The sequence below is a fragment of the Cyprinus carpio genome, chromosome B2 (genome assembly GCF_018340385.1).
Source record: "Cyprinus carpio isolate SPL01 chromosome B2, ASM1834038v1, whole genome shotgun sequence".
Taxonomy (NCBI): Eukaryota; Metazoa; Chordata; class Actinopteri; order Cypriniformes; family Cyprinidae; genus Cyprinus; species Cyprinus carpio.
The window spans coordinates 3146360-3167065 of NC_056598.1; the positions used below are offsets into that span (position 1 = coordinate 3146360).

The 20706-nt window shown below is 37.0% G+C and overlaps 1 protein-coding gene across 1 annotated transcript in view; it reads right to left on the reverse strand.

Moving 5' to 3' along the window:
• Positions 1-7347: 7347 nt before the first annotated feature.
• LOC109107639 (corticotropin-releasing factor receptor 2) overlaps positions 7348-20706 on the reverse strand; it is a 104484-nt gene continuing 91125 nt past the window's right edge. Inside the window, 4 exon segments of the mRNA XM_042719331.1 lie at positions 7348-7476; positions 7478-7510; positions 17704-17748; positions 17751-17762. Of these exon segments, the coding sequence (XP_042575265.1) occupies positions 7348-7476; positions 7478-7510; positions 17704-17748; positions 17751-17762 (219 nt within the window).

Sequence of the window (20706 nt, forward strand, 5' to 3'; positions counted from 1 at the left end):
CAGCAGACAGAAGAAAACCTGTTTGTAATCATTGATGCAAGTCCAGTCCAGAAGATAGAGCTAAGAAACCTGTGGCATATAAGCCTGCTCTTTGACAAACCCACAGAACGGCTCAGATAGAGCTTTCAAAACCATTTTGCCCTTGGTGGTACACACTTCAGAGCATATTTGTGGGGAGTCAGATTTACCCTTCAAACAGATCACCCACCGGCCCCTCATTTATATTCATCAATCCAGAAAAGTCTAAGCTTTTTGTCTCCAAGAATACAAAGACTTGTATTCATATGACTACCAGATTAAACAGATTGCATGGTAAAGCCAGTTGCATGGCAGTTTCACACTTTCCAACTTTTCGTTACCAAGACAGAGGACAACAGTTATGTGGACATGTATAAGGACAGGCTGCTGCTTGCTGTAAATATGATGGATGTTCAACACCTTGACTCTTGAGGACAACTTAAAATTGCGCACAATGGCAGATACCACCTTGACACAACTGATTTCCATAGTGGAGACAGTACAGTGGCCTGCTACATTTCCTGAAAGCTTACAGCCGAAAAAAGGATGGTCAGATGAGAGTTTTGTCAACCCATGATGTCTTTTGCTGCAGGGACACAGATAGTTCTGCCTTCTGCACAAATCCCAACAAGTTTTGAAAATAGTACAAACAACACCATCAAGGTATAAATTTGCACGAAGCAACTTTTTGAGAATGCAAATTCTATTGGCCTAATTATTGACATGGATGTTTTGAAAGAATGATAAAAAATTTTAATGCGTGTGTTCTGAATCAACCGTTGCATGGAGATTAACCACTGCATCTGTTAGAGCATCCACCTAGGCCTTTGGTCCAAGCTAGGTGTTGATTTGGTGAGTCCTATTCAAAATGTCTATATACTCACTGTTACAGACCTACTACAACATCATACCCTGAAGCAATAGTTATAGATGACATAACTTCTGATACTGTGATGAAAATCTTCGCCCCATTTGGGTATCCCTTGAAGGTAGTGACTGATTACGGCAAGCAGTTTGTAGGAAAAGTCTTTGAGGCATTCCTGAAAACTAGTGGAATTAAGAACATCAAAGCTTCACCTTACTATCCCAAAAGTAATGGTTAAATAGAAAGATTTCATCGCTATCTGCAGACTGCCTTCAAAAGCAGCTAAAAGTGGAGGAAGGAATTGGAAAGAGGATCTCTCAAAGATTCTTCTTGCCCTATCGATCTACATGTTCAATTCTATATTTTCAAGACATTTTGCTTATATAATAACCAGTTCTCACAAGTGTTTTAGCATGATACAATATTGGGGGGGGGTCTGTTTAGAGGCATTAAAAATGGATCTCCTGAATCCTACATATGAACATCAGTCCTGGTGTCAATCAGGACAACTAATGGTTTGGCTATGGACTACATGAAATGAAGTGTCATGAGACCAAGAAAGGCTCTTTCTGAGCTCTTTTTTGCAATGTTTTATATTTAATCAGAGCATAACACTGATTATAATGTCTATGTACCTTGTTTACATCCTCATACTTTTATTTCACACTTTTCAAGGCATTTTGGCTTTTTTGCATTAAATTACCGAAAATAGATTATATACAAAGTTTCATGGCAGAAAAATCACACAAATAAACAAATATAAAACATGCATATTAAAACATTCTACAAAATTAATTTTCAAATGAAATGAAATACAAAAATGTATTATTGTCTTTGGCAAATATACAGTATTATTCATGAGGAGAAAGGTTCACCCTCTATTATCTATACACATCTCATCTGACCAACTAGGTTTTTACATATTTTTATTCAAAAGTATGAAAAATCACATATCAATGTACGCTGTCGATAAAGAATTGGAAAAACACAATTACTTTAATCATATTAATGACCTTAATAAAAGCGCTTAAATCAAGCTCAGACAGAATTTGAGGAATCAATTCCTTTGAAACTGGAATTTCTTTCCTCATACTGTAAATAGGAAATTCCATTTACTGTACATGTATGAAAGATATATTACACACACACATACAATGGCCACGTGACTATTTCTAATATATTATGAGTTATGTGTGGTCTTTATGGAAGTATGTACTCTTTGTATTATTTTAAAGAGACAAATAATGTGGATTTTAATTGGAGAGCAATACATTAAGTCATGTCCTTGCAACTAGACAATGTTGTTGTCAATATCATTTTAGGATTTATTTAAAAAATATATCCTTTAGTATTTTGCACGAGCACAGATTCTTTGAAAAACAATCCAAAAACATTTATGAAACTAAAACTATTCATTTAATATTTTACTACAAGTCAATGTATTGAAACTAATTTACACTGATTTTTAAAGGGGTCATATGGGGTTGCTAAAAAGAACATTTATTTATTTGTGTATTTGGTGTAATTGGCCAATGTTTTTAATGCGGTTTTAAGCTTAAAAAAAACACATTATTTTCCACACAATGTAGCATTATTGTTGTTGCTCCCTCTATGCCCTGCCTTTCTGAAACACGTCGATTTTTTACAAAGCTCATCGTTTTGAAAAGTGAGGTGTACTCTGATTGGCCAGCTATTCAGTGTGTTGTGATTGGCCAAATACCTCACTAGCATGTAGACGGATAAACGTTACACCCCTTACCATACGTATGCCGTCTCCCGGCACGACCAACAAAACCAAAAAAAAACAAAAGACATTTTTAAACGATGCATTTGTTGTAATCCAGTGGGGACATAATTACGGATTATTAATGACTTATACTGTCTATTTTACGCATTGCGTTGCATCGCCTTGCATAAACATAAACCATGTCTGCATTTGTGATCGGAGCTCCTAAAACCACAAACAACCTAGTGTACTCTACATTTGCTCAAAACTCGCATTTGAATCATCAGTGGCAAATTATTTAAATATGAAAACGTACTTACAGCGCTGTGAGTCAGAAGCGCCAGACTGTCCTTGCAAAGTTGGGGGGCGGAACTTCCCTCACTTTATGAAACAGACACCAGCATTGTAGGCTACTCTTCCAGAACGCGACAGTCCCATCGGTCCTCCGCAAAATGTGCTGCACACATCTGAATATTTTGCTTAAACTGTTCCGGAACAGTGTTGAACCACTGGTTTCTAATTGTGTCCTCTTTTGGAAGGCCAAACAAAGTAGCTTCGCTTTCACATGAAACACACAGCATCTCCACAACATGGCCGCAGCGGCAACAGCGAGAATAAAAGTTACGCCTTCTTTCTTTGCGTGAACGTTTGGGCAGCATTATGCAAATCTTCCCACATACTGACGTGGAGATGTGGGGGCATGTTAGAACGAGCCATTTTAGGTAGGAGTGGTTTGACCTCTTAACTTTTATAAAGAATAGAGCTTTGGATTTGAGACTTTAGTCTTTGCAACTTTACAGATCTTCTTTATGCATCAAGAGCTTGTGACACTCCAAAGAGAAAGTGAAAAAGGTTGAAATCGCATCATAATGACCTCTGTAAATCTTTGAGACCCAAGGGGGTGGGGGGGGGGTGTAAGACTTGATGCAAGTATTCAGAATAAATTTACTACTACTTTGACTTAGGCATGTAAGGAACAGAGCAAAAACATAAAGTTGCTTATGATTTCGGAAGACTTTGCCTAAAAAGTGCCTAGAAATGCTGCATTTATGCATGCCAGGCCAGTAGATGGCAATGTTACTTTGTAAAGAAACATTAAGCGTCTGTAGTGTCAAATTCCTATGGACTGAACAAATAATATGTATGCACATAACCTCACCATTTTCACAAATTCACATTTTCATAGTTTACACAGAGACGGTAAGGTATTTTTTTTCAAACATGGTTTATTTTTTTTGTATGGGAAGTTTTACTTGTTTTAGTCGAAAACGCTGTCATGCAAACATTCATAATTTTTCATCAATGAAACTGCACTTGAGCTGAACTAACCTGACTACGCCTGATTACTGCAGGCTCTGTTTTCAATTAAATCAACTATTACATTGAACTTTTTCAACAGCATGACATGGTTAAAAGCTCTCACCCAGTAATGCCAAAGGTGAAAGAAATTCCAGAAATTTTTGAGAAAAAGGTGATTGAAATACATCAGTGTGGAAAAGCTGAGCTGGACTCAGACGAACCACAGCCCCTTATTCTGCCCAAGAAAGCAAAAAAAGAAAAAAAAAAAAAAAAACTCAGCACAGTAGCAAACCTATACTACCTAATAAAAAAATAAATAAATAAATAAATAAATTTATAAGAAAAAAATAAATAAATACAAGTTGCAGACTGCCTAATTTGGGGTCACAGGACATTTTTGGTTGTGGTCCCAACTTGCCAGTTTTGATTTGGTAGTGAAGATCCAAGGCTGTACAAGAAAAATATTCTGCTTGCAGAACTCATCCAGATAATGGCAGTGGGGAAACACGCGACCACATTAAAGCTTTAAAAAGGTGCAAAAGTATCACAGAATGGTCCCATGACGGCCTCATGCTATATACTGTATGTTCAAACGTGTTGTAAATGCAAAGTGCAAAACAAAAAACTAAAAAAAAACAATTGCTTTTGTTTCGATAAAAGAATTTGTAATAAATATGTACCATGATTGCATAATGATGCTCCTTTAATGATCAATTTAAAATCACTGATGGAGTATTATGCAAAACAATGACAGACTCCAATACACATGAGTGACAGTTTCCGATGGTTTGTCTATCTTCAAAGTGAGAGGATACCATGAAGCACTGGCCTTTGCAAGTGTTAAAAGAACACTGTCCAGAGTGAGATGCCATTCGCATTGGTTTTGAATGAAGGAAGTTGTATGAGAGCTCCATTTGAAGTGAGTCTTTTGACTGTGAGCAGTTAGTGGCTGATCTGAGCACTGCTGGAATTGTGTTGGTGTTGAGGGCTAGGGGTGGATATGAATTGACCGTCAGCTGTGCGATGCGATGTACAGTGGGTTAGCTGCAGATTCAACTGCGACGGCTGAAGTGTTTCACCAGCTCTGGATAATTTTTGGACTGGCTAGCAGAGGTTTCCCATTTCTGCTGCTGCTATGTCAGAGAATCTGTGAGACTCGTTAAAGCCAAGTGTGACTTCAAATGGTGTGGGACTGAACGGTAGACCCCGATTCTTTTAGTACAGAACATTGCGACTTTTTTTGTGGGCAATAAACTGACTTGCCTGATCAGTCTGCTTGATTGGCTCATACTCATTCCCTCTCCTTATATTAATTAAAAATCCTGAGTGGCATAGTCTCTACAAGTTATATTTAAAGGGATACTTCACCCAAAAGGCGAAAATCCTGTCATTAATTACTAAACCTCCAGTTGTCCAATCAGTACAGACCTTTGTTCATCTTCAGAAAACAATTAAGATATTTTTTGATGAATCCAGCGCTTCTTTCCTCCGTAGACAGCAAGTGAAACTGAAAACTCATTCCCAGGTCCATAAACATAGTAAGAACATTGGTTAGAAAATAGTCCCCCATGTGAAATCAGTGGTTCAAAAACCATTTACACTGTTTGAAGCTATGAGAATACGTTTGTCTGTGCGCAAAAGAAAAAACATGGCCGAAGCTCTGCTCTGATGTCATCAAAAATATCTTACATTTTGTGTTGTCCGAAGATGAATGAAGGTCTCACAGGTTTATGAAATACATGAGGTGATAATTTTTTTTTTTTAAGACAGAAGTTTCATTTTGGGGGAAATATCCATTTAACTCTTTTCCCGCCATTGAGGGAATTGTTAACTTTATCTAGCACTTGGCCAAACTAGATGAGTTCCATTTTTTTTTTAAATGGTGGTGACCACAGACTTTAAGTGACAGTGTTCAACCAAAGGTTTAACATATATAATATCTCTGAATGCACACATACTACACACCTCCAACTATAGTATAGACTTTCATAGTGGGACGAGATATCTCTGACGACTCGTGAGATCAGAACATGAACTTGCTAAGAAAAACAAATGGAGGAGGATGGACATTTTGAGTTTTTGTTTTTATGGAATCAAAACAAAGGAAAAAAAGAACATGGGTGATCTTTCTCAAGACTCCACTTTCGTGGCATGTTTTTGTAGCAGTAGCTGCAACAAACATAACATAAAAGCAATAAAGCACACGCAAATCTGGTTGGTGAAGCTTGATTGCCTCCCATTGGTTATCGCGGTTATCAAATAGTTTTGATATTTAATGATTTGACAATCAGGGATGCTCCGACTCGATCAGGAGGCATTTAAATAATCATAATGATACCACACAAATGAGGATTTTTTATTGGGCAAAACATTGTTTGCGACAAGCCTCGAATTGGGCTACGATACGTCTCCCTGATTACCTTGGGGGTGCTCAAAATCGGCTATCAAAATTTCATTCAGTGTGTGGCCACCTTAGGAGACACACATTCTCTGCCATTGAATTTTCCAGGCTTTCCGTGTTGTCCACTGGTTAGCGGTACTAAGCACTATTACACATCTTCTGAAGGGTACTGAATCTCTGCATATGTAAAACAGATGCATATAAATCAGCAGATAAATCTAAACTGCCAAACTTACTGAATGACATGTTGAGTTCAGACAGTGATTTACAACTGTGAAAGCTTTGGGTGCTAATGGAACTGTACTTACTTCCTCCATCTGTGGATTTTGATCAATGATCTAAATCTGATCCAGACATAGTCCTTTGACAAAAAGGAGATTTTCCCTCTGCTTTTGGGGGTTCCCAAATGTTGCGTTAAAAAAAAATAAAACGACATTCAAGTGTTGAATAAAAAAATACTGAAGCTAGAATAAAATGGTTTTTGTTTGTGGGGTTTGTGTAAAAGCAGATGCTCGCTTTTTCTTTTGTACATAATGCGTTGCCTCAGAAATTCAACATAAGAAAACAACAAAGGATTCCTGGTGACATGAAAGTTTTGTGAAATGATTAAAAATGCTGCTGGGCATCTAGCCAACTTTAAAAAATAAATGTTGTCAGGGAAAGAGTTGGATAGCTCGATAGATGGATAGATAGATAGATAGATAGATAGATAGATACATAATTATACTAGATATATGGGGGGGGGGGGATAGATAGATAGATAGATAGATAGATAGATAATAGATAGAACATATTGAAAACAGATGCTAGGGGTGTTCTGGAAGGTTGTCCCAGAACAATCACTATTGCGTGAAAAAAAAAAAAACATTTATCAGTTGGCGTTAAAAAACCCTTCAATTTCAGCGGGCCCATTCACAAATTACAACAGACATATAAATCAATTCGCAGTGCTTGTCAGAGGAGACAGTCACTACGCATCAAAGGCCAAAAAAATCACTTGGTCTCTTATGCCACTTGCTGTCTAACCTTGTGGCTGAATTATAAAAAGGACAAGCTATTGTTTAAAGGTCTAGACGCTGTGGTCTGCTTGATGCTAGTGAAAGCTGATGCGTGTGGGGGATGGTTGGGGATGGACATGGCTCTCGCTCACTCTGACTTCGCAGCGCGTGACATTTTCCTGCCAGCTATGCCAACGTTTTCCCTGGCGGCAGAACGTACCTATAAAGAAAAAAAGAAAAAAACATGAAATTTTATAGTAAATTTTATACCTTATTTAACTTTTTAAAACAGCATTTTAACTTTGCTGTCACTTGACTATGTAGGATATCTGCAGAATTCCATGAAATGTGGAAATTGTAATAAACTACAACACTTTTTTTTTGGTTTTGTTTTTGTTTTGCATTTATTTGAAATGCACGGCACAGTTGCAATACAGTTGCTAGAATGTTCTGAACCTTTTTTTTGGCAAAAGCAACCAAAGCTTTAAGTAGATTGCATCTTAACGACTGGATCTTATGTATATTGTAGTTTTATGAATTTCATTGTATAGTTTTGGCCCCATGTACGTAAATGTTTTTTTTTTTTTTTTTTTATTAAAAACAATGTTGCATCAAACATCGCTCTTGCCATGAACACTTAGCTGGCATTCCTTAATTTTAAAAAGCGAAATCTAGTGGAGTTATTTTTACTCGATCCCTCCATTTCTTGCTTGTTCTAACTTAATAAACTATGTCTGAAACTTTTGTATTGCAGCACTTGGTATTTGCCTCTTATGATGAATTGCTTGTATACTCACTTTTGGATAAAGCATCTCTCAATGGATAAATTAATTACTTATTGTAAATGTATATTAAAATACTTTATAAATGAATTAGTAAATCCACAATGTACCCTACAATAATTTGATCTGTCACAATTGCTGAGATTCAGAGAACATAAAATAAGAAAGGGGACCAAAACATGGTATGCCTCTATACAGAAACAAAAATAAAGTTTGTGCCTGTTTGAACTATCTGGTCTTTTTTATATTTGTCTGGTGGTACTCAAAAAATGATAGACCAAACATAGGATTATTTTTAACACCAAACATTTGTATTTTCATTGACAGGCAACTGGAAAAGTAAGTGACCCTCTGTGTTATTTACTACTCTCAAATAAGCTAAATGCCCGAAGTCTTAACTTAATAAATAGGGGAACTTGTGTGGATTGCAAGGGTTGCCCTGCCACCGTTAAATAAAAGGCAAACATAGGCTGGGTTTCTAACACATTTGTTGCTCTCAAGAAATACTAGTTTATGTGTGTAAATATTACAAATAAACAATAAGCCGTAGCCAAGAAAGCAAATGGAAAGCTTCATAACATTTACTGAAAGTGCCACAAAATTATTCTAGAGAAACGATGGGCACTTGGACCCCATCCAATTAAATGCCTCTCCTCATTGGTGCAGCATGGGAATAAGGGCATTGTGGTTTAGCTGATGCTCCCGCTGTCTGTGGGGTTATCGGATGGACTCTACAAGCATGCAAAAAAACCAAATAAAAAAACTACATTTATACGATTTTATTTTACAGGTGGAATGTCAGGATCAGCAGGTCAGTGACTCAAAGCTTTAGAATTGAGAAAGGTGGATCCAAAGCACATAAGTTAATCAACTAAATGTTGAAAAAGAGCCAAATTCCAGATGCCATGCGCAGTAGTAACCCAAAGAGAGGCACGAGCCTTTCAAGACAACCTAGAAATATTTGATCAATTTTTGTTCCGTTATTCTTGAGTATGAAACAGATTTGTGGGGAGAGAGTGGTCCAAATAATAAATAAGCAGAGGTTTTTCTGCTAAAAGAGAGAATTTGACAAGTGTTAGTAAATTCAAGAGGCCTGTTTACTTTTTCATACCCTGACACTTGACGAATGAGTTAATTCGCTTCTTAGTCAGGTAACAAATGTCTTTGAAAAAGCCCAACCGCTTGTTGTGTGTTTTCTTTTGTGGTTTTTAGAACCAACTCTGGTGGCCAACCATCATTGTGTTCTCCACGTCTCCCAGCTACAACTCAAGAGTGCTTTCAAAATCCCCGCTGTCGGCCACACAGAGCACCACTCACATAGTTTTTTAATATTAAATTGCTATCAGATATTAGCTTACAAATATGTTCTCATTTGGTGTAGAACCCCTTATAGGTCTTGACAGTGCCACTGTGTAGGGTAGAAAGTGTAGGGAAAAAAGAATCTAGATGGTTCTTCATAGTTTGGACTTCAATGCCTACTATTAGACAGTGGAATTTTATAGTAACACCCCTCCAGCCGGGTTTTCTGTCTTATTATGGGGTTAGTTTCAGATTTATTAAATCTACATCCATGTTACAAGTAGAGTTTGATATTAGTAACACACCTCCAGGTAAGATGATGAGTCTGCATCTAAAGCACGTTAGTTTAGAGTTAGAATGAAGGACGAATTTGAACTCTACCTCTGCGTTTTTGTAGGAACAGATGATGTCATCACCCACTGTCTCAATCATATTCAAGACGTACCACTGACGTCAAGTAACAGCAAACACCAACAACAATGGTGGACTTACCTGGTTTGTTTGTGTTTGCACAAGCTACTGAGCCAATGTAGCTTTACTAGAGCAATAATCGTCTTGTGTGTTGTTTGTGTCTCGGTTCCAAAGGTTTTTCTTCTTCTCATTTTTAGTGTTTGTATTATCTCTGTGGCGCAGAATTAACGGGCCAAGTGGCACCGACCACAGTACTTGTCTAGCGACTAGTTGCTACCCTAAACTATAGTTGCTGAGTTGGTTGTGTTACAGTCGCGTTTTGCGTGTGCTCATCCGCAAGATATTTCTTGAGATGGATGGAGTGAAGACGAAAAAAAAGGAAAGGAACGGGGGAAAAAAAAAAAAAAGATCATAAGGGGGGCGATAAGCTCTTGGTAGTTCATTTGGGCCGTGGGCTTAGTTACACATAGACGCATATAACTGGGACACACATTTGTATATGCAATATATCTTATTTATTTAGTTATTTGATTTTTACTTTTGGCACCGATTTTTATGTTGACAGTTTTTCGAATTCGTTGCCACAGGATTTATTCTTCAGCAACACGCTCCAAAAGCCTATGGCCTAAATAAGCATGCTGTTTCTTCCATCCAAAGTGCATCTGAAATACAGAAATAATTCGAAAATAGAACTGGGTAAAGCAATACTGTTTCTGTGAAAGGTTTTCCTGACTTGTCTTGGAGGCAACTTTGAGCTAAGAGTGTTCAAATTATAAAAAAAAATTTTTTTTTTTTTTACAAAAAAATAAATAAAGTAAGCTTTATTAACCCGCCAATGTTATTGCGAAGTCATAAATAAATTGTTGCAAATTTAGTGTCCTTACCTATGTACAGTACTTTTGTCGTTTCGACTATTTCTCCATCTGTTTTAACTGATGCTGTATTTATTGTCACTTGTTAGTGAAAGTGCAGTATTGCCCTCACTCCGTTAATCTTACTACGTGTCCTACGAGCAAAAAAAAGTAACAAAACTTCACATTTCATATTTTAAATCATTTTTAAGAGAAAACGCGGGCCATGAAATCAAAATGATATAATGCTTACTCTGTTTAACTAATTCTAGATACTTATATTACTCATAATGGCTTATAGATAGTTTTCAATCAACTGGGTTCATATTTACCAACCAGGTCTGATTTTTTTAACTGGTTTAACAAAAATGCCAAAAAGGTTGAATAAAAATGCAGTTCCAATGCTCAAAACAGCTGGTGGTGCTTAGGGAACAACCGAAATACAGCGTGTTTTCAGTCGTGTAAAAAAAATAAAAAAAAAGCATTGGCCCCGACGGTTCAACCACACTGCGTCATTATGCACATATATGCGAGGGGAAGACAAAACTTTTCCTCTCCATGTCGGTTCCCTTTAGAAAGACTATATTCATAGGTTTACAATTCATTCCAACTTTAATTCATAATTAATTTCCCGTCATCATCTCGGTTTGTAAAACCTTTCACTGCATTATGCCACTATGTTTCAAAACAAAAATAAACTTACCACTGCCTGCTGTGCCCGGGGAGTGAGCACCACCCCATTTCCTCCCGCGTGTCACGTCACTCTGAAACATATCTGTGCTTAAAGCCTGGACAGTTTTTACAATGACAGCGTTTGTCAAAGTTCTAATGATATCGAAACGTGAAAGTCGTGCACAGTTTTGTCCAAGTAGTGTGTAACCCCTTACCTCAATTTGGTGCTCTGCATTTAACCCATCCAAGGGCACACACACAGCAGTGATAAGGAACACACCGTGAACACACACACCGGATCAGTGGGCAGCTATATATCCCGTGCCGGGGGAGCACTGGGGATGCAGTGCCTTGCTCATGGGGCACTGTCAGCCCATGGGTCATTGAGGGTGGAAGATGAGCGCTATATCATTCACCCCCCACACACCTACAACTCCTGCCGATCACAGAGACTTGAAACCTGCGGACCTCTAGGGTTACAAGTCCAATCTTCAACCATTATGGCCACAGCTGCCCCCCATGTAATAAGGTTTTAATGATAATTCAAATATAAATCAGAGATGATGACTAACAGGATTTTTAATTTGGTTTTGTCATCAAACTGTTACCCATTTCATCCCTACACTGTAACCCTCCTGAATGTAAACACCTTGCAAAATCTTTTAGTGCCTCTCTAGTAGGGTCACAACCACCCGGGTTAGGAACCACTACTCTCTAGAAGGTGTAACCCATTGCCTTCATTAAGTCGCTTGAGTCAGCTTCTGTGAATGATATTCCTGAACAATTATGACATGATTATTATGTTTATTGGTACCCTGCACATCCCTTAAGAGGACCAAGCCAAAGCTTACCAGTCAAGGTTGCATCTCCCCCATTTCATCTCACTCTCCAGGTTGTGGTGTTGAGGTTTTTGTTTTTTTTTCTCGACCTTTGAGTCAAGAAACGCTGCGAGTCCCTTTGCACCCTCACGCCCCCTTTCTGCTTTCTCTCAGCCCCCCACTAGGAAATGTTATTGATTTATGCTCTCAACAGGCACGAGCCAGTGGCATAAATCCTGTTGAGTGATTCAGTTTACTTCAGTGTTTTGCCCGGCCACAACTAGGGGTGAATGAACTCTAATGTCACAGTAGGTGAAGAAAGTAATTTCTTTTCCTTGAGGCACTCGTGCTATAGTCTGTGTTTTCACTGTTACATACATTAGGGGGCACTTTTATACATATTCTGAAAGAATATTGAATGTCTGGATCAAAAAACAGTGAAGAGGCAGAACCAAATCATTGCATATGTATGCAGATAAATTTTGAATAATGAGTTTTAATCAAATGCAATAGAACAAGCATATAAATTTCAATAAACGTCTTATATGTTCCGAATACATATGCGGACACTAGCGCTAGTAGGTTAGGGACTGTTGAAGCTTGGGGTTTTGTTTTCAGTGAGGTGATTCTACTACCCATTCGTGATGGCTTGATCTCTCCTCTGAATCTGATGGAGGTGTAGCGTGTGGACAAAAAAAGCATTCATTCTTGTCAGATTTATGTTCAAAAAGTTGTTTTTTTTGATACGGAAAATTTATCCACGGTCAGAGATGTTGGTTAAAAATGGACCTGCATAAAGCCAAAAAAATACCACAAATCATGTAAAACTAATCAGAGGCTCTCTGTTTATTTCTTTGACATACTGCATGCTCAGATATTCATACAACAAAAATATTCTGGATTTTTTTTTTTTTTTTTTTTTTAGAAAATGATCAAAAATGCTGGCAACTTTTAAAGAAATGCTAACCTGGGAAAGAGGCTGCAGATTAGGGGTGTAATGGACCCACCGATATGGATCCATACATTGATACTAAAATGTCTAACCAATACGTATATATCGATGCAATGCAATACAATAATGATATCTAGTAGTATAAGTCACACCTTATTTTGGTGCACTGACCACATTTTTCCACGCAATGCCATATTTGCATTCCCGCACCCGCCAACGTGTGCATTCTCGTTCAAACTCACGTATCAGGGCTCAACAACAAGACTGCCTGAATGCACACGGCAAGCGTAAAATAAGGTTGTTGTTTTTTTTGTATGTCAATGTTGAAGGTTGATTTTAATTTTTATATAATTTGGTTGCATTTGTGAGTTAATAAAAATGTAGCTAGCTGTTTAAAAAAGGTATAATTTTGATAAATCTATCAATATACTCCTGTCTCGAATCATATTGTAATCGTATTGTAGCATTTTTTGAGGTACTGGCAAATATCGTATCGCTGGAATTAGAATCGCTATCCACTACGTTTATGTTTTATATTGTCTGTATGAGAATCGATATCATATCTCATGCTCTCAAATCGCTGGATGAGAATCTTAACCCGCGAAATGTAATTTTAGATTTGAATGTATGAATTGTTTTGTATTTTTTTATATTGGTATTGTTTAAAATGTTTTGTTTCTAGAATTTATTATTGTTTTTTATTATTTAAGTTTTCGAGATTAAAATATATTTGTTTTATTTTAATTCTAAATCTTTCTGTAGCTTTTTTTTCATAAATTGTTTCTACCCTTTCAAAATTCTACTGGTTTGTTTATTTTAATTTCTCATGTTTATAAGACTTTGAACAACAGATTTACACTGTGAACATTATCGACCACCACTTTGTATGTATGTAATTTGTGAACGTTGTGTTCACACAGCACCATCATTTATGACTCGTACGACTTATAAAAATAACCAGCATTTATACGCTGTAATATATGTCCAGATGTAGAGCAACCAAATGCACGAATAGACCGTCAGCGCTAGTCCTCCGCCCAATTGCCATAGAGTGACTGAAGATGAATGGACTTAACCTATGATAAATCATTGTGCAACGTTTGAATCGGGGTGCCCAGTGGTTGCAGGACTGATTTGCCGCATAACAATTCGCATCTGTGTGACTAGAGCAGGTTACTCCATCAACATTTGACAGCAGTTTAGAGCTCTTTAACAGGGCTGTGCTGTGAATATGAGGAATGATTACCTCAAAATGTACCTCGTGCCTAATGGATATCCTTCCTTCTGCATGCCAATGTTGGGCACACGTGCCGTCGTCAGAAGTGTGCCATGAAAAATGAGTATAAAAAAGCGAAGCACTCAGAACAAGCTTTGGACGATCATATTATAGGCTTTTCCTTTCAAACCTGTTCTTCATAAGTAATAAGAGAGGATAGTTTGCTACCCCTCATAAGCATAGTGGATTATTTATGGGCAAACAGAGAAAGACAGACTGGACACAATGCCAGTGTATTGACATGATTTGGATGAGTTATGTCTAGATATTTAGGATGAGCTTGAAGACAAGCATATTGAGTAATACTTGAAGAAGAATAATATGTCTCCAATCTTGCGGGTCATAACAAAAATCCAATTATCCAATTATTAGCCCAAATGCAGATCAGATATGAAAGAGAGGTCATTACAAACAAATGGTATCGGAATGGACCCCAAATACTGATTCAGATCTAGGGCCTTGTTTACACGTATTTAAAATGTTGACCCAATTCCATTTTTTCTGCTCATATGTAGTGACACAAAGATATGGTCTATGACCATGTAAGCAGGAAAAAAAAAAAAAACATGTGCATTCGGATATTTCGAGATCAGTTTAAGGCCTCGCGAAGAAATGTGGACATAAATCGAAAGATATAAATCAGATATGTGCCAATCGCATTTGTCTAGTAAACGAGGCAGATCCAGATTTTATGAGGCATTGCGGTATGTACAGCATAAAAACTGTGACCGTTTGGTAGAGTTTTTACTCAATGCATTTCAATCTTCAAATCATAATAGCAGAATTTACTGATCTATATAGATGAATACTAGATCCCGGTACGCAGAATGAGGAACTTAGAGAAGGTTGTCTCCAAGAAGTTGCTATATTTGTCCTCAACTTTAGAAAAAAAAAAAAAAGTCTCAAAAAGGGCTGGGGAGATCACTAAATCTGGCTACAAAGTTGCTCTAAACTGGCAACACGGACTGGTACCTTCTATTGTGAATAATAAGTCGCATGTTACCATGATGGCAAAATATGGCATGGGCTATTGTGCTAAGGCCAAAAACAAAAAAAAAGTTAATTAAGCCCTCATCTAGCGCTCCCCATGCTCCAAGATAGTAATTAAAACTAAAAAATGATCTTTATTTGTACGTTTTGAGGGGAGTAACTATCTAACAATAAAAGAAAGAGGGAATCACTCGCCCACTTCATTGGACTGCTTTTGTAGTTTTAAAAATCAAATTAATTGATGAGGTATGAACAATACACTGAAATGAATTTTTTAACATATTGATTACGTGTTTTTGCATTACCATTGAATGCTTTTGACGTTATAGATGGTTTGTTCTATAAATGCATAAAGGTACTGCATTATTTGTTTCTTTCTACGTTTTTTTATTTGCATATGTTCTTTAGATGTTCGATAAATAGCAAAGGTCAAAAATAAAAAAGTAAGCTCTATGATGCTCAGTAATATATTATGATTCAATTTAATAAGGAAAGATGGAACAAGAGGAAGAATTCAGCTTCTTTAATCAGAATCAACTTTGATGACTATCGACTTAAAACAGAGTGAGTGAAGCTCAGTAATAAGTTTTTTTTTAGTTCAGATGTTCAAAACACAAATCATATATCCCCATTTTGAAGGTCATTTTAATGTAGAACGTGAATGTAAATATTATTCTCAGGGAGGAACAGGCATGATATGGAAGGCAAGGTAAAAATGACAAAAATGACATAGTGCGAGTGTTTCAATGGGGTTCTTCATCCACACATAAATATGGCAAGCTGGTAAAACCACCTTGAATCAGTTATATGGATAAATGATTTGAAAAGAACAATTGTAAAGCTAATAAGGGCATTTTTTCAAGTCAAAAAAACTAATTCGTGACAATAGGAAACAAATCAGACATTGAGGCTATCAATAGGAACTTGCAGTGATACATGCGGTTTAGAAATAGCTTTAATGAGTCATATTGTATAATTATTTATATTATACAAAAGTTCTTCCTGCCTTTCCAGTAGTGTGGATATTCTATGATAACAGAAAACATATCACTCTCACCCTTATCTTTCCACAGCGAGTGTCTGGCAGACACCCAGTCCACTATAATTTCACACATAATACTCTTTTTGGTCAGGAAGTAGTTTTTAAGAAGTTTTTTGGTCAAGAATTTAGTTGTTTAGTTAGACTTCAAAAATGGCCTCAGTGCTCAGAACCGCAAGAAGTAACCGCACCTTTAACAGAGGAAGCGATATTAAGACAAAGATATCGCTTTCCCTCCAAGCAGTGTTCAAAAATAGTTTTATAGGTAAAATATGTGATTTGAGCGAAGAAGACATGCTGTCATCCGATGCAGGTAAATCCCACTCGCTCAGTCCATCTCTCTTCATAATACTGTCCTATACATAATACGGGAGTTTGATACAGTGATACAAATAACTTTTAATTAAGCAGCCAACATTCTTGCATTACTCGTTCTAAAGTGATTGATGTTTTGAATTAATAACTGATGGCTTGCAGGCTCAGCTGTTTAACTGTCAAAACTCAGGTTTGAATCCGTGGTGGAACGGAAGTATAGTTCTGCACAAAAGAGGAGTTTTTAAAGACACTATGTAAAAACATAAAAACCTAGTTATGACATGAAATGACTGACAGTTGTCTCAGTGAAGAAATCTGAGGAGTGATGACACAAACAAGGTGACACATACCTTAACCATCATCAGCCAATCAATTCATGCTATTCTATACAGGCTTCAGACTATCACATTCCCACAGCATGCCAGCTACTGATGCATATGTAATCCCTTATGTTCAATTACTAAATATTTTTAGATAACTTGATAATGTTATAAGCTACCAATAAAAGTGGACTCCACTTAATTTAAAAATATTTTTAAGTTCCACAAATTTTTTCTCCCACAATGCAGAAATTTTAAAAACATGCACACATTCTATATGTGAGACAGCTTATATCTATAAACACACACACAAAAATAATATCAGTGTTGACCGTTTCGTTTGACATAGAAGAGGGAACTCTCTGGAGAAAATGACAGATGTAATCAAGTGATACGATATTAAGAAGATATCATTATAGGTGACTGAAAGAGGCATCCTATAAGTAATAAAAATGGTCCTATTAAAAGAGAGTAGTTTGCAAGGTGCTGACAGATTGCTCTGTTCTTCTTGCTGTTTGTGTGCAGCGAGTCAGTGTAAATATCCTCCCACATAACAATAGGACTTGGGTGGCAGAAAACAGATAAGGTGAAGGGGTGATATGGCTGTGGAAAAGGGCTTGTATATGTGATAGTCATCTTCCAGTTCTGCCCCAACCATGAAAGTAAAACACGATCATGGACTCCACCTCACAGTAAAGAAAGCAGTAACATTCCCGACCACAAAGAACCCCTGTTAAAAACCAAACACACAAGTCCTCACAGTTCAACGAGGGACCTCAATTACCAAAACAGTGTTGCTAACTGACAATAATAACGGTTTTTTTTTTTTAAGTGTGAAAAGTACAAAACTTAAGACATGTGATTGACACAGAAGAAACTTGTGTATATTCTGGCCTTTTTTCGGATGTAAAGTGTCAGAAAGCTGGTGGTTTAACACGAGGGTCTTGTACCACAGTTGAGTTCTTCCGCAAAACAAAAACATAAAAAAAATAAATCACAAACCACCACCACCATATGCCAACAACAAAAAGAACTACCCCTGGAACATAGCTCCATTCATGTTGTGTGGCCACATGTTGTTTACTAACGTGTTCAGGGCTCAGAGTTCTGAATGACTGACTGCAGCGAAACAATCAAAGGTTTGCTGGGAAAATAATGTTCTCGGGGGAGGAGGGGGGGGGGAAACAAAACTATTTTCCACATATGAAGCCCTAAAATATTTCATGACAGCAGAAGAGGGAACATAGACCTTCAGAACCAATTAAACCAAACTGAAAGAGAGGCAACTAAAAGGTGACCATTTGCCATACGACCCAATAATGGTCCCCATTCGATTCTTGCACAAGTGTCCTTTCCCCACATGACATATCTACAGTTTCTTTTAGTATATCAATGACAGACACCAAAGTGTAAATAGAACTGCAAAAAGTGGGAAATTACGATACACAGCACCCAGTGAAATCACACTTAAAAAAGCAATGATCTCATGGCATCATCCCATGTATGACTCAAAAACAGCAACCTATCTGTTTTTAGGATTTACCTAAAAACTAATAATTTGGACCAGACCTACCACAAGATTGGCACATTATCACGAGACCAATTTTCAAGTAGGGTGGGATACATAAAAGGATTTAGAGACAATGGCACAGGTTTTCCTTACTTTCTCCAGTTGTCTGAAATAGAAAGCAGCATCCGCTTACTCCTTGCCACATCTGTGGCGCATCCAGTGTGTAGACAGAGTTTCACTGAATTCATTTGGGGTTTTATGTTTCTTTTGATGTATGTTGTTGCGGTCATTCATGTCCATTGGTAGGCAGAGTGTAAACTCTAAGTAAGCAGCTACACTTTCTGTTTCACGTACCATTAAAACAACTTTAATTTCTAGCATTCAGATATAATGTAAACAGAATATGTGACCTGGTGCTGGCAAAATAAGGTCCTTAATGATGAGCCATTTTTAAAAATTTGTTACTTTGTCGTTTTCACATGCTCCCATTTAAACACCTTCATAAATGAATATAACTTTGTTGGAATTCGGAGAACAATTCTTCCCCCCCCTCTACTCCGACCATTGTGAGTTGAAAATCAGGTGGTCAAGTTTTTTGAAGATTCCCCAAAGCATAAATTACCAAGCAACACATTGGATAGTTCTTCTCCAATTCTTTTCTTTAATAAGATATTACTAAATTATTATATCACACTATATCTTATTTGTGGTACTAAAAAATCAAGAAACAAGACGATCGTAATAGTAAATAGTAGTTTTAATCAAGAGCAGCAATTGTTTCCAACTTTTCTTCTATAGGTGCTATGATTAACACCAGACCATTTTTGAAAAATTCGCTCATACAGACTCACACACACACATTACTCCCCTCTCTCTATAGAAGTAATAATAATTAATATATATCGTAAAACTATATTATAAATAAAAAAATATATAGATTGAAACAATGATGATTATTGTAAGAGCGATGGATTGTACGTAAGAAAACAATATTGTGACATTGTGAAATAGTACTACAATTTTAAAAAGCACTTTTTTCTATTTAAAAACATTAAAATGTATTTATTTTCCTGTGATAGCAAATCTCTGCTTATTCCTGTTCTGTAGTGTCACATGTATCTTGATCACAAATCATTCTGATATGCTGATTTCTGATGCTCAAGCCATAACATTTCTTCTTTCTGGCTAATTTTATGTATTATGTATGGAACAAGTTTTGTTGAGCTGCTAAATGTGGAAGTGCTATGTGCCTTACGATGATGGTATGGACCTCCACACACTTTTTTACACAAAGTGGACATTATTGACTTACACAACAAATCCACTTCATAATTAACAGTGAGATATTTTGTTACACATATTCAGCTGTTAACAAAATTAAAATGAATGTGCGCTGATGATAGTTCAGCACCCTTCCATCATGTCTGGACGCTCTTGTACATGTGAATTCACTTCACAATGCCAAAGTAATCTGATTGAAGTGTGTAATAGATAAAAATTATAAAGTAACATTTTGACCAAACCTCTCTTCATCTCCATCCTGTATGTGAAGTAATAAGACACTCGTGGGGCGACGGTCTCTGGTCCAGTGAATAAAAGACTTTAAACAGACACTTATAAACATTCTGTGCTTTCAGCATATGAAGCAACAACACAGACAGCATGAAGTGACGCTGAGCAATGAGAAAACAACTGCAGATGACCTGGCTCTCAAGCCTTGGCACCGTAGAGGAGAAGACAAACAGAACATCTGCAACAAAGTAGTCAAGCTTCCGTGAGCAAACCTCACTTTCAAAGGTACTTCATACAGCATTTTACCAGATTTTAAGACCTTTGGCCAACCTCAGGGCATCATTGCAGGGACCAGATCACTGGGGTGTGCGCCAGAAGATCAGTGCTCATAATTCGAGTCTTTTATTCCATGTTAACGCATCTTTCATTCAATCTTTAATGTGGACTAAGGTCTTCACCTTATTAGTCTGTGAAGAGGAACACAGTTTTATCTTCCCATAGATGATTGTATTCGATATAGTAGTTGGTGTTTGAGTTAGAGAACCTCTTTTGTTTCTGGTCTTTTACATCTGTACAATACTTTATACCCATTTGTGTCTGTCTGTGTTGTTGAAAAAAGAGACGTCATTAGAGACAACATGGTTCAATATCT